Source organism: Mustela erminea, chromosome 7 (genome assembly GCF_009829155.1).
Source record: "Mustela erminea isolate mMusErm1 chromosome 7, mMusErm1.Pri, whole genome shotgun sequence".
Lineage (NCBI taxonomy): Eukaryota > Metazoa > Chordata > Mammalia > Carnivora > Mustelidae > Mustela > Mustela erminea.
The window spans coordinates 111,696,096-111,708,964 of record NC_045620.1 but is presented as its reverse complement, the minus strand read 5'-3'; the positions used below and the strand labels follow the sequence as shown (position 1 = coordinate 111,708,964).

At 37.8% G+C, this 12,869-nt stretch overlaps 1 protein-coding gene and 1 long non-coding RNA gene across 3 annotated transcripts in view; one reads left to right on the top strand and one right to left on the bottom strand.

Moving 5' to 3' along the window:
• Positions 1-964: 964 nt before the first annotated feature.
• PRKD3 (protein kinase D3) overlaps positions 965-12,869 on the bottom strand; it is an 82,936-nt gene continuing 71,031 nt past the window's right edge. For both annotated transcript variants that reach the window (XM_032352957.1, XM_032352958.1), the window contains exons 15-19: positions 9,802-9,963; positions 9,468-9,566; positions 6,663-6,930; positions 4,535-4,620; positions 965-3,647 (exon numbers count right to left, since the gene is read on the bottom strand). In XM_032352957.1, coding sequence (XP_032208848.1) covers positions 3,474-3,647; positions 4,535-4,620; positions 6,663-6,930; positions 9,468-9,566; positions 9,802-9,963 — 789 coding nt within the window. In that variant the 3' untranslated portion in view covers positions 965-3,473. The remainder of the gene's footprint in view (positions 3,648-4,534; positions 4,621-6,662; positions 6,931-9,467; positions 9,567-9,801; positions 9,964-12,869) is intronic.
• Positions 4,619-10,714, top strand: LOC116596021. Its single transcript, XR_004287976.1, has 2 exons — positions 4,619-5,395; positions 9,022-10,714. It is a non-coding gene; the product is annotated as an uncharacterized LOC116596021 (long non-coding RNA).

Sequence of the window (12,869 nt, the reverse complement as noted above, 5' to 3'; positions counted from 1 at the left end):
GCTCCATACGCAGCATGGAGTTTGCTTGGGAGTCTCCCTCTCCCTCTCTCAAAATAAGTAAGTAAAATCTTAAAAAAATATTTAAGTGCCAGTAAAACTAGTAAACCTAACATGTACCTGATATATGAGTTAGAGTAAATGCAGACTATGTTAGCAGGAAGCATTTTCTGATCTGAACTAATTCTCCCTTATTTTCAGATAAATGTCAAGTTTTCATTCTGTAAATTCTCATTTTTTGGTTCACAGAACGTTTATATTAACACCAGACATATACCTTCTGAAGAATTACTATATTGGCAATAGAAATTTACCGTGAGATTAAAGGAAAAGAGTATGAGATGTATGTTTTGAATTTATAGCTTAACTATATTGAAAGTTCACTGGCAGAGTGATCAGTTCTTGGCTTTCTGTTGCTCATTTGGCTTAACTCAGAACAGGACTAGTATTCTGTGTCTTACTCTCAAGTAGGAAGATAGAGAGACGGCTTGTTTTTCACGTGCTGCCCCACCTTGCACCATTCATATCCACCTTTACTTTTTTCCAAAGATTTGGCTGTTGAGTTTTTGGAAGGTGAAAATGCCCAACATTGGCCCCTCTCAGTTGTTTAATAGTTTTTGTAATTAATGGGAGGAATCAGGCAATGCCTTGTGTCTTAAAACCTAGAAAATTTACTTGAATGGCATTTGGCTTATTTAAGTCTTGTAGAAGTTACAATAGTTGAATATTTGATGGTAGCTCCTGATAACTTTGTAGTTATAATTATTCTAAACTTTCATGCCAAGAAAGAAGACCTCCAGATAATTACCTCAAATTTCATATAAAATTGAAATAATGAGTTATTTTTTATTTTAGGTAGTTTAAAAAAAAATCAGTGTTTTAAATATAGCATTAGTTCCATTTACAAATACTATTTCCAAAATAATACTTTTACCAAGGCCTGGGAAAATAACACAACCAAGTAAAATTTTCTTTGGATACCTCTATTAGAGATAATGCTCAGGTTTTCACATGGAAAAGTATGGTGATATGGAAATACATTTTATTATCAAGCTTCTTTGAGGATATTTACAAAAAGTGGGATGTAACAAAAAATATAAAAATGTACGGAACAGTGTCATTATAGACTACTTTGTACATTATCAAATGTTTCTAACAATTCTTATACAAAAACAACTTCAAGACAAAAAAAGGTTATGCAGGTTATACAATATCTGGAGTAAATGACAACTCCAAATTATCTGACAGTGCCTTTACAAATTTTTTTAGAAAGCTTCTTATGCATTCAACAACACAAACAAACAGAGTGCAATTAATTTCATGGCTTGTAAAGTTTGATTATGTAAGTATAGCACACATCATTCCAGTTAATTTTCACCTTAGGCAGTAAAACCAAAACCACAATAGGGTGCCTCGGGACTCAGAATCACTCCATTTTAGTATGTTGGTATAAGCTTACTTTGGACAGATTTGGGGAAGTCATCCTTTAGCACAGAGAAAATACATTTCTAAAAGGTTTTGCAAAATTTGACTAAATTTTTTAACCTCCCATAGGAGATTGAATACTACGAGACATGGTGGAGAGTATGAGTAGGCAGTACAGCACAGTGGTTGGGGGGTGGGGGGGACAGAGGGACGGGAGCCACACTGCCAGGGTTCACGTCCACATACTGTGACCCTCCACAGCTGGTTACTTAATCTTCCTGTGCCTCAGTTTCCTGATCTGTGAGATGAAGTCCATAATGCACATACTTTGTGACTGTTGTGAGGGTAGTAAGTAAAATGTGTAAAGAGCTCAGAACACAGGAGACTGCACAGTGGTCCTCTCTCAACGGTACTCTCAGCCTAGATAACAGAGTAGCTTCAGGGCTCTGTCAAGGCCCTCTCTGACTCCAACTATTTGTATCCAGGGACATTCTTTTGCTACCTCATTCAGTGGGACAATGTTACCTAACACTTCTATAGTTCTTAGTTTATTGAGTACGAATATTTTCATACATAGCCCAGCTTCACAACAGCATTGTGAGAGGCAAGAATTATGGTCTTCATTTTACAGATTGAGATTTTGAGGCTCAGACAGATTGGAGCCCAGACTTAAGACCAGATTTTCTGACTCTAAATCTTTTGCTCTTTTTTTGGGGGGGTGGGAATAGTTTGCAGTGATTACTGTGGAATGAAGAAACAAAGCCACTAGTTTTTTTTTAAATAAGGGGGTGATCCCAGATCTTAAACTTTTTGGGGAGAGAAAACTATTAGTAACTTTGTAAAAGCTATGAAAAAGTCTAACCTCTTAAACATTGTATCTGAGTAGAAAAACACTTCTTTAGTGGGCTGCTGGTGCTGAAATGTTAAAAAAAATAGTAATAAGGGTAGGGCTACAGTATTAGCAGAGCAAATGAAAGAGTAAAGTAAATGCTTCATGCTCTACCCACCCACTGCCTCAAACTGCTTAAAAGAACGGATTTAAAAACATTCCAGATATCTGTAAACCCTTCCAATAAACTAAGGGAAGAAAAAACGGATACACTCTTTGCTGTTCTTCTCTGTAGCATTAGCTGATCCTGCACTGGCCTTACTTTTAATAATTTTCTTCCTCAAATTATTCAACTGTGTGTAAAGATAAACTGTGTAAGAAAAGTTCAGCTCTTTCCTCACTGAACACTGGAAGCCAGCTGTGGCATTCCGGTGGTCCAGCGGGAACGTGAGTACAGAACACAGATGCTGATCGAGGAGCAGACAGACCAGCAGGCCCTCCTTCAGGTTCTGTGACACCAACTGTCCCAAATTATCTTAGAGGCTGTTCCAACATACAAAGGGGACTAACTTAATTTTTATGTTGTAGAGAGCATATTAAGAGTTCAGCTCCAAAGGTTAGGGATCATGGTTTTGACTCTTGACTCACTTAAAAAAAGAAAGAAAGAAAAAAAAAAAGTAAAACAGCCTAGAGTCTAGGAAACATTTCTAGGCACCTAGGAAAAACCCCTCATGTCTCTGGTTAAACAAATGCCTAGAGTCTGCAGAGGAAATCTCAGGCTGGTGGCCCCTCCTCAGTTAGCTTTTAAATGCAAACCTGCTTAGAACTCTTAAATGATTTCATCAAGATATTCAATGGCTGGACTAAGCTTTGCTTTTTCTCCTTTTTAAAAAACAGTGTAAGAACATTTGGAAAGGGAAGATAAATTAAATGCCACTATAGTACTAAAGTGAAGGATTAGGAAAAAATACAAAAACCAATCATTACTATGCTATAAAAATTTATGAAATGCTTCATCTTGGTTCCATTGTGTATTTTTATTACTCAGTTTCCCCTCTTGTATCTACTCATAATGAACTACAGTACTGGTGTCACTGATTGCTTATCCTATTTCCCCATGTCTTTGCACCCTTGCAGATGACAGCCTACAAACAACAGCTGTGCAGTGAAACATCAGTACATAAAATGAAATCCTTCCTTACTGAAGTTAGCTCATTGATAATTAAGGATCTTCTTCCATATCATCTGGATTGGGAGCCATAATGAAGTGCTTTGGGTATACAAGATTGTGGGTGTATGCATGTATTTCCCAGCGGGCATCGTCACTTTCATGTGTAATGTAACGTTCACCGATGCGAGTTTCAAATTCTCTAAGGTCAAGCCAAGTCTGATAGTCCTAGAAAAAAAAATGAGGTGATTATAAAGTATAAAAGTAACAAAATACTGTGAATTTTTTTTCTTAGCACCCTAGTCACAAAATTGACAACCTAAACCCAATACCAAAAGTACTTGCTATACTGTAAGTTCCATTTGTAATATTTAAATTAGCAATGTTAAATACTTTTTCAAATTTAGAATCTCTAATGAAGTAACCAGTTTCTACAACTAAAAAAAAAAATTTGCCTGAGGCTTCTGAGATGGCTAATAATAATCACTAAAACATCCTGTTCTATACTCTGACCGTACACCCACGTGTTACTCCTCAAACCAGGGGAAAGTACTTAGAATCTCCTACCAGGGTAATTTAATAATCATGGAGACTGACTAAGACTGCATTTGTTTTGAAGTTAATGCTACTCCCTACTCTCTTTAAAACAGTTCTAAAGCTTCTCTTTACTCTGAAGTTTGGGGGTATCTTTTGACAGATCGATGCAACAGCTTTTGGGGGGACTTCAGCCAAATGGCATTATATGGCATTTCTGATCTCATCAATGCAAATATGAATCTTTTAGTGGATAATTTTAAAGTAAAATATATTTGACAAAATAATATGATTATCTTACAAAAAAGGTGGTATGAAACATAAGGTTCTATAAAAAGGCTAAATCACTGCTTTTCAGTTCATGGGAGTTTAACTGTCTAGAAGTTTTACATTTCAGTGGCTCACTGCAAAACCTCCAGAGATGCAGCCACAGGATAAATTAATCACTAAAGAACACTTAACAGTATTCTAAGATGAGGAGAATCTGTTGATCTTAGAGTGGTTTCAGTAGGGAAGACAAAGTACAATGAATGGCCTGAATGAGGATCACCAGAGAGACGACGGTTTTTTTGTCTTTTTACCTGCAGCCAGGGATGACTAAGAGATTTGTCCACACTGTAACGTTTTCTCATCTTCACTTGAAGTAGGTTGTTGATCAAATCAATTGCTAAGAGAAAAGACAAAATCAGACACGTAAATTTGGGTATATGGAGCAAACCAAACCTGTGAGTCTTAGAAGGCAGCAGTTCAAATCACAGAAATACAGGGTCGAGGGTTTTGCTTCTCAAGGCTGCAGTCTTAACAGCGACCCTGCGCAACTACCCTGTTAGGATCCATAAATGTTCACTGCACTTAGTTCACGTTCACATGCACACTGAATGTGTGCAGAGTACACATTCAGTGTGGCAGAGGGTCGGTGAGTGCCTGCTGCCATTACTCTGTTTTGTTGTCTACAAAATGAGGTTGTTGTAAAGATGAAATAACACATGTAAAGAGCTTAGAATTGTGCCTAGCACGTAAGTGCTAGTTATAGCTATTATTATTTCAAAGTGAATTAAAAAAACTGATCAAAGACCGACTCGCTGTTTCCCCCAAAGACACCATTCCCTAGTCCCTGGCTTGGTCTGCTAAGGAGCCAAAGCCGCTGGCTTCCTCTACACATGGGGCCAGACTAACAGGGTAACTTATTACCACAAGTTCACACTCAAACAAGCGTGGTGTTTGGTGTGTATAATAACAGTAAGTATGCTGGCATACTTATTTCATCCAGTTATTTGAAGAAATGAAGCAACTGCAAAACCATAACCTCCGTGTGACTGCGTCTTGACTACAGTGCAGTGTGACAGTACGTTTGAAATACAGATACAAAAGCCTGGACCCAGGGATGAGCCAAATGAAACGTTCACTTCATACCCACTCTGTTTCTCTTCTGCATACCACAGGTATTTTAATTATGAACTCTCGGTTCCAAATACTTCAAACTTTTACCCGGTGTTGCTTAAATGGATGTCCACCATGTGCAACAGAATCATTTGGGATCTTTATTAAAATGCATTCCTAGTGTCACGCCAGCTGGTGAGGTGGAAGCTCTGGGATATAGCCAGGGGGTTTGGGTAGGAGAGGTCTGCAGACCACACTGCCCGAGGAACTCTAAGAGAAACCTCATCTATACTTCAGTTAGCTGTTCATTACCAAGTAAGCCTGCTACTGTTCTTACAGGTTGTTCCTCAAACTTCCCCTGTTTAATGGGCTGTTAATCCCTATGATTAGGTCTGGTACTTCTGGAAAACAAAGAAAACCCTTGTTCCAAAGGTTGGCAAAATCCAGGTGGGGTATTTCCCCAGTAGGATTCCATTCAATATGCGGCTGCTAAATAACTTGTGTGCTCTGCCCGACAGTATCAAAAAGTAAAAGAGGGACAGCCGGGGCATTCTTCATGCGTACAGAACCCCAGCTTGCAAGCTCAAAAACCGGTAATGGGCAGGGAAAATAGATGTATCCTGCTTCCTAGGACTGGACCCTGGGAGGGCTACAAATAAACTGGAAAATGTCTATAAAGTTCATTCTAAATATAAAGAACCGGAAAGGTCTCCATTCAAGGAGCTTACAATCTAGTTCTGAAAATAAGTAATTATGAAAAGAAAGAATAAGGAAAAATATCTCCGCCTAGTACCCTGAGTTGATCTTACCAAGTTTAGAGGAGGGGCTCAGGGAAGATTTCATAGATGTGCCACAGTCCTCAAGGACTAGAAGGATTTCAGTAACAAGGAAGAGGGACTGTAGGCAGGGGAAAGGTCTAAGCAAAATGCAGAAAAGTAGGTGGGAAGAGAAAACAACTAGGTTTTATGGAGGGGAGGACAGCAGGTAGACTCGGGCTGTCTCAGGGAGACCTACATAGTTGCAATGTGGTTAAAAGAAGGCCAAGGTGTTTGGGGCAGATTGAGACAAAAGTAGGGCCGGGAAAGTGTCTAATGGATAGGACTGTTAAGATATTTTAGTAGTTTTTAAAGGAGGAAACTGGGGCCTGGATTAGTGCTATAAGGAAATTGGAGAAGAGACAATGCAGAAGGAAGAGTGCTCAAAAACTGGTTGAATTTGAAAGATGAATATGAGAAATTTAAAAAGATGAGACAAAAGAGACAGGCTGATTTGAGATCACAAAGATTTTTAGACTAAAGGGCATAGAGCTGAAACTTTTTTTTCCCTTACCTTCACCAGAAATTTCTCTCCAGGGATTTGGTGGGTACATAAATGCAGCATTTTGGATTTGGTCATTTATATCTTCATCTTCATTAAAAGGAAATGTGCCACTGAGGCTAACATAGACGATAACTCCCACTGACCACATATCTAGAGAACGGTTGTAACCTTTGCTCCTGAGAACTTCAGGGGCTAAGTACGCCGGAGTTCCTACCACAGATCTCCTGAATGACTTTTCACCAATGATGCGTGCAAAACCAAAGTCACACAGTTTCACCTGGAAATAAAAAGATGATGCTAACTTTGCATTTTCATCTGTTAGTCAATCTCCTATACATACCTGTCCCTAAGTATGATACCGAGTCATTTCAACACACCTGACAACATATGTACTGAATTACGAATGTCAAATGAATGCAGGTGGGGAAATTACAAAATACCCTTTTGCCAAAAGGCAGGTACATTTATAACCCTGTGATGTATTACTGACATAGTGTGAAGAGCTTTCCTAGTGCTTATTTCAAAAAACCAGTTTTTCGAAAGTTCTAGCTTTCAGAATGCCAGAAACACCAGACTGGTGGTATAAGTGGTCAAAGTTTTATGATGAAATACGAAGGCACTGATTTTTTAGCATTTGGCTTTTAAGGAGCTACTTTTCTATCATCTGTGAGCAGAAATTATGTGTCTCATTTTTGAATCCTCAGTAAATAGTGCCTGGACACATAAAGGTACTCATAAATTTATGCTGAATGAAAAATAAGTTGGTATTTAAAAACTGACCCTTTATTAAACTGACCCTTAATCCTAGAATCTGTACTCCTGAGGATTACTATCAGTTGGCAAGTAAACTGAGGTGTAGTAAAGAGGACTAGTACTGTAGCCCTCAGAAGAGGAAGGCTAGAGTCTGCATGAAAGAATCAGCAAAATGATGACTAGTCAGACTTTGGATCTGGAAAAACGAGGTCTATTTGAAGGTAGCCACAGTCACTACAATATCCTTTTGGAAAGAGTGTTCTAGAAATGTGATGAGCTTGGCAGAGCTCAGAGCCCTTATCTTGCTGCCCATCATCTAGAAGAAGTTTGGGTTTTAGGGAGTAATGATACATTCATGCTAAATAAGCAAATGCCAAGTATTTTCCAGAGGAAATGCCCTGACTTACAAAATGTCTTCACAAAAAGCATTATGATCAGTTGATGAAAAAAGGGATTTGGCCTCTACAACCAACGGTATAACAGTGCCTGGAAAGCAAAGATGAAGGTGTATTCAAATACTTCTTGTTATTACTAAGACATGGACCCTGGTGCATGATTATTCTGTGTCTTTACTGAATGTGGCTCCCTCTAAGTCCTAGAACAGGATTATTAACCATGCAGACATGTGAACTTTCTTTGCTGTTGTTGTTAAATGCCATATTTCTAGTAACATCTTGATAAAGATGCCATGGCAGTCTGGCAACTGAATAAGAAAGTGTAGCCACAGCTAGTACTTGGGCAACAAGAAATGTCAAGGAAATGATGTTTTCCCTTTGTTCCTCTCAGAAGTCAGAAAGTTTTAGCCTCACTGTAGGGGTGTGCATCCTTCGCCCAGACTATTCTGAAGATCAAATGAGATGATAACGTATGGAAACACTTTATTACAAACATCACACCAACTGCTAGGGAACCCTTTTCAACCTCACAATGATAGGGAATCCCTTTTAACAACACAGGCATTACAAAGCAATAGGATTACTTCCTTGTAAGAGTAATTTTTAAAAATAATCTTTTTGGGGTGCCTGGGTGGCTCAGTTGGTTAAGCAATTTCCTTGGGCTCAGGTCATGATCCTGGAGTCTTGGGATTGAGCCCCACATTGTGCTCTCTGCTCAGTGGGAAGCCTGCTTCTCCCTCTGACCGTACCTCCTCTCCTGCTTTCTCTCACTCTCAAAGAAATAAAATCTTTAAAAATATATATATTTTTCTTTGAATGACAATTTGAATTGTATTTAACTCAGGTAAAATAAATCATTGTCCTTGGTCTAGCCATCTGTGCATTTTTCAAATAAATAAATCAATAAATAATAGTTTGTCAACAGATATTCTAGCTGATTGGAAAATTCACCAGTGATAACCATGAAAAACATTTATGGGTACTCCCAATATATATTCCTCAGGAAAACTTCCAAACTACGGGTTTATGAAGCATTTTCTTAGGTTATGAAATAATTTTGGAACAGGATCAACATTCTTTAGTGAAATGAAATTTAACCAAGTAAAAAAATCAATGCATCCCACACAGGACACAGACATATACACATACACGCGTGAGCGCACAAAGGGGATATATATGTGTGAGTGATGGCAGTAATGGGAAATGTAATTCTTCCACAGGTTTTGGTGAAATGTTTGAAATAAAGTGCTCTGAAGAGGAAGGAAAATTGGCTGCCTGCCTCAAAACCTAGTGTCTCCCCCCTCTAAATCTAGTGTCCCCTACTGCAGGGTTACCCGTTTTTATGGGGAATTTGTCCCAAGCACCAGGCACCAGCCAAGATTGACTCTCCTCGCTTCATTCCCAAACCCCAGGAAGAAGTGAACTGCAGTCCATGTGCAAAAAGTTATTCCTTGAGGTCTGGTTAGGTCCAAAAAGTCTTAATGAAAATAATATAATTAATAAGGTCGGAGTTCAAATTATGTCAAGTATTAATCCTCACTGGCAGTTATAGGCCAATTCCTTCTGTTAAGATGGCTGTAAGTCTGAATTTACTGCTTTCCCTTTTATTACTTGGCTGCTCTGTAATACTGTCAGATACTTAAAAAGGTTCTAAAGAGTAGCTCACCTGAGGAAATGGCTCCGCTGATGCGAGCAGCACATTTTCCGGCTTTAAATCACAGTGCACAATATTTTTAAAATGTAGATTCCTCAAGGCAACTAGGATCTGTTATTGAAGAAAACAGAATTTTTTCAGTGCTTCGAAAAAATCATAAACCCCCACCTGAGCTCTTGAATGGTATGATAATTTGAAAAGTCTACTACAGTTTGTCAAGTTTTAACTGAAGTGTTACTCTGTTCTTCAAAGTTAAAAATTCCCAAAATAACCCAATATGTAAAAGCACTGCCATTTCTCTGTTTTCAAGTACTGTTTAAAAAAAAAAAAAAAAAAGTTAAAGTACCTGTGTGACCATGAACTTAGTAATTCGTTCTGGAAGTCGACTTTTCTCACTGGATAGAATCATTTCCAACATATCTCCGTGTAGTTTTTCCATTACTACAAAAACTCGTTCTGGAGTTTCAAACATACATTCCAGGTTTACAATCCCAGGATGGTGCAAATTCTGGAGAGTTGCAGGATACGGATATGACCAACATAAGTAGAAAAATAATTTTACTATGCAAACATCTAACAATGTACTGCGACTGTCTGGAATACATGGCATAGAAAGAAAAAAATAAGCTGTAAAAGCAAACGAATGGGATCATGGATGGGATTTTCCAAGATCTGTAGTGCAATGGATGCCCTGAAGGGAAAGGAGGTCTTTCCAGTTAATTACATAAGTGTCCTTGTCCATTACTACTACATTTTTCTTCCTCATCTTTTTAGTCTTCTGACGCTGTGGTAATTTTATGCTGTCCATGAACAGACACCAACTGCCAATCAAATTTTAGCTAACTACACAGAGCTTTGGCTCTTTGGGGCTGTATCTGTGGAGGTCTGTGCTCAAGAGATGGTTCTGTTTTTAGGGTAGTTATTTATCTAAGTCTGCATTCTCAATCATATCTGCATTTGGTTTTCCTGCTTTCAGGCTCAAGATCTCTACCTCCATCTTCACGCTTCTTAAGCACCACTACGTTACCAGGGTTGCAAAAATATAAACCTGAATGTGACACTGTTTCTGCTAATAAAAAAGCCATCTATCTTACTGGTTAAAAAACAAAAAACAAAAACCTTCCTCAAAAGCAAATTATCTTCAGTCAGCTATGCTCAAAAATATTCCATGGTTTTCTAGTCCTGGATATAAATCTATTCCTCTGCTTAGACTTTCATATCTTCATTAAAGGTGATTAAACTTTTTATTATTAGAAGTATATTTTTGTTATGTTTTTATCTTTATTATAGGTACCTAATTATGCTAAAAGGAGAAACTTCTTTTTGGCTTATGTGAGGCTGAACACCATCTCTAAAATGTTTTTTGAATTTGCCATTATCTCTCAATTCCCATCGTGGTGGCTTTAATTCCAGCTCACATTACCTCTCTCTAAGGCGATTAGTTTTCACCTAACACTATATATACATGCAACAATGTTTATCCCACGGTACTGTGTCATGTGTACGCATCTCACTCTGTATCCTAGTAAGTTCCCTGACAGCAGAGACTGTCTTAGTCATTTTAGCTCAATGTCTGAATCATGGTGTTTTTAAAAATGACTAGCAAGTGTAAAATACTGTTTACTAATCAATTTAAAACAATTTAATGAGATGGTATTCCAAGCAGCAAAATAAAAAAAAAAAAGACAATTTTATATAGTAAACCAAAGTGACATGGGTGTGATAATAGTAGTGAGCAGGGGAAGATTCAGAATATCACAAATTTGATCAACATAGAATTCTAAGTGTGGTTGGCTATCCCCATGCTGTAGTTGTCTTGAAAGTTCTTCCCCAGCCCCAGTCCTGTAAACAGTACACAAACGCAAAAACAGAAGTATGCTATAACATTATTGTCTCTTAACATCCTCTGTTTGTTTAAATGTCCTGTTTCCTCTGGAGTCTTTTGGTAAATTATACTTTCATAGAGACTCATTATCTCGAGGTTTTCAAATTTATTTGATAGAGCTGGAAAAGGCAGCATCTTAAAATGCCTTTAAATTTTTTTCACTATTTGTGGTCCTCTCCCCAAGATGTTCTGATTTCTCTTATTTTTGCTTTCCTTTATTATTCATTCTTTAACCTCTTGAGTTGGATTCTTAATTCACTTATTTTCATTCTTTCTTGTGTAAATATTTGAGGTTATAAATTTTCTGAGCAATAGTCTAAAAGCTGATATCCAATATTTTCACAATTATTTTCTAAATACTTTGAAATCTTGATTTTGCTCTTTAAAAATTAAGATATTTAAAAAACTTTCGGGTGGTGGGAGCTTTTGTTTTTCAATTTTGTAATTTATTTCTAGTATTACTGCATTAGGATCAAAGAATACCATTTATCCTGCTTTTTTAAATGAATGAGTTCTTTGTTCTTTGTTTTTAGGGTACAGACTCAGCATACAGTGGTTGATTACCTTACGCGGTTTAGGCCTTCCACGTCGTTAGTTTGGCTACTTCATCTCGCAGGACTGCTGCTGCGCTGGTCAGTTTCTCCCCGCCTCCTCTCTAGCTCTCCTTTCTAAAGGCCACTGCTGCTATCTGGTGTGGTCTGCGCTCTTCCACTATTAAAGGGCGCTTCATCCCTTCACTTACTGTGTTCTCCCTTAAATTAAATTTCAGAAGATCGTGACCCCCTTCACTTTCTTCTGTTTGAGGAGGCACCTAGAGAGCATCTCACAATTATACAATTCAGAAGAGCCAGCAAAAACAGCCCTTACTGTGGCGCCTCTTCCTGCATGCACTCTTGGCTCCATCGCCAGTGTTTCTGGGAAAACTCCTCTATTTTATAGGTCCGCACTTTCTTCTATTTTTATTAGTTTTTAAAAAAATTTCGGTTTGTCATTTTTCTTATAGCTTTTAGGGGACTCTCAAAAAGAGAAAGGGAAAATGGTGAATATACCACAGTATTCAAACCAGAAATTTCTTTCTTAAGTTTCTGATGACATTTTCCCATTTATGTAAGTAGCCATGAGAGCAACACCATTTTCTCCCATTACTATTCTACAGCTTATGCTTCAGGCAACAGCAAAGACAGTGTTATATTACCACATCCCTATGAAAAAGTAAAAAGCCTCCATTTCCTTCCTGCCCCACAGCACAGTCCCCAGCAGCCATGTTAACAGTTCAGGTAGGTATGGATCCTTTTCTTTACATAACTGTATGTACACATATGCAAGTACACATTACCTTAAGAAATTATACAAATGGAACCATTCCACATTTCCATTTAAAAAATTTAACAGGTTATAGGTAATCCCCCATATAAACACATTTATTCAATAAACATTAAATGAGTATTTGCTCTGTGCCTGTTACTATGTAGGTAGTCTGGATTCATGAGTGAACAAAACTGACAAATCTCATCTCATGGATAGCTTAT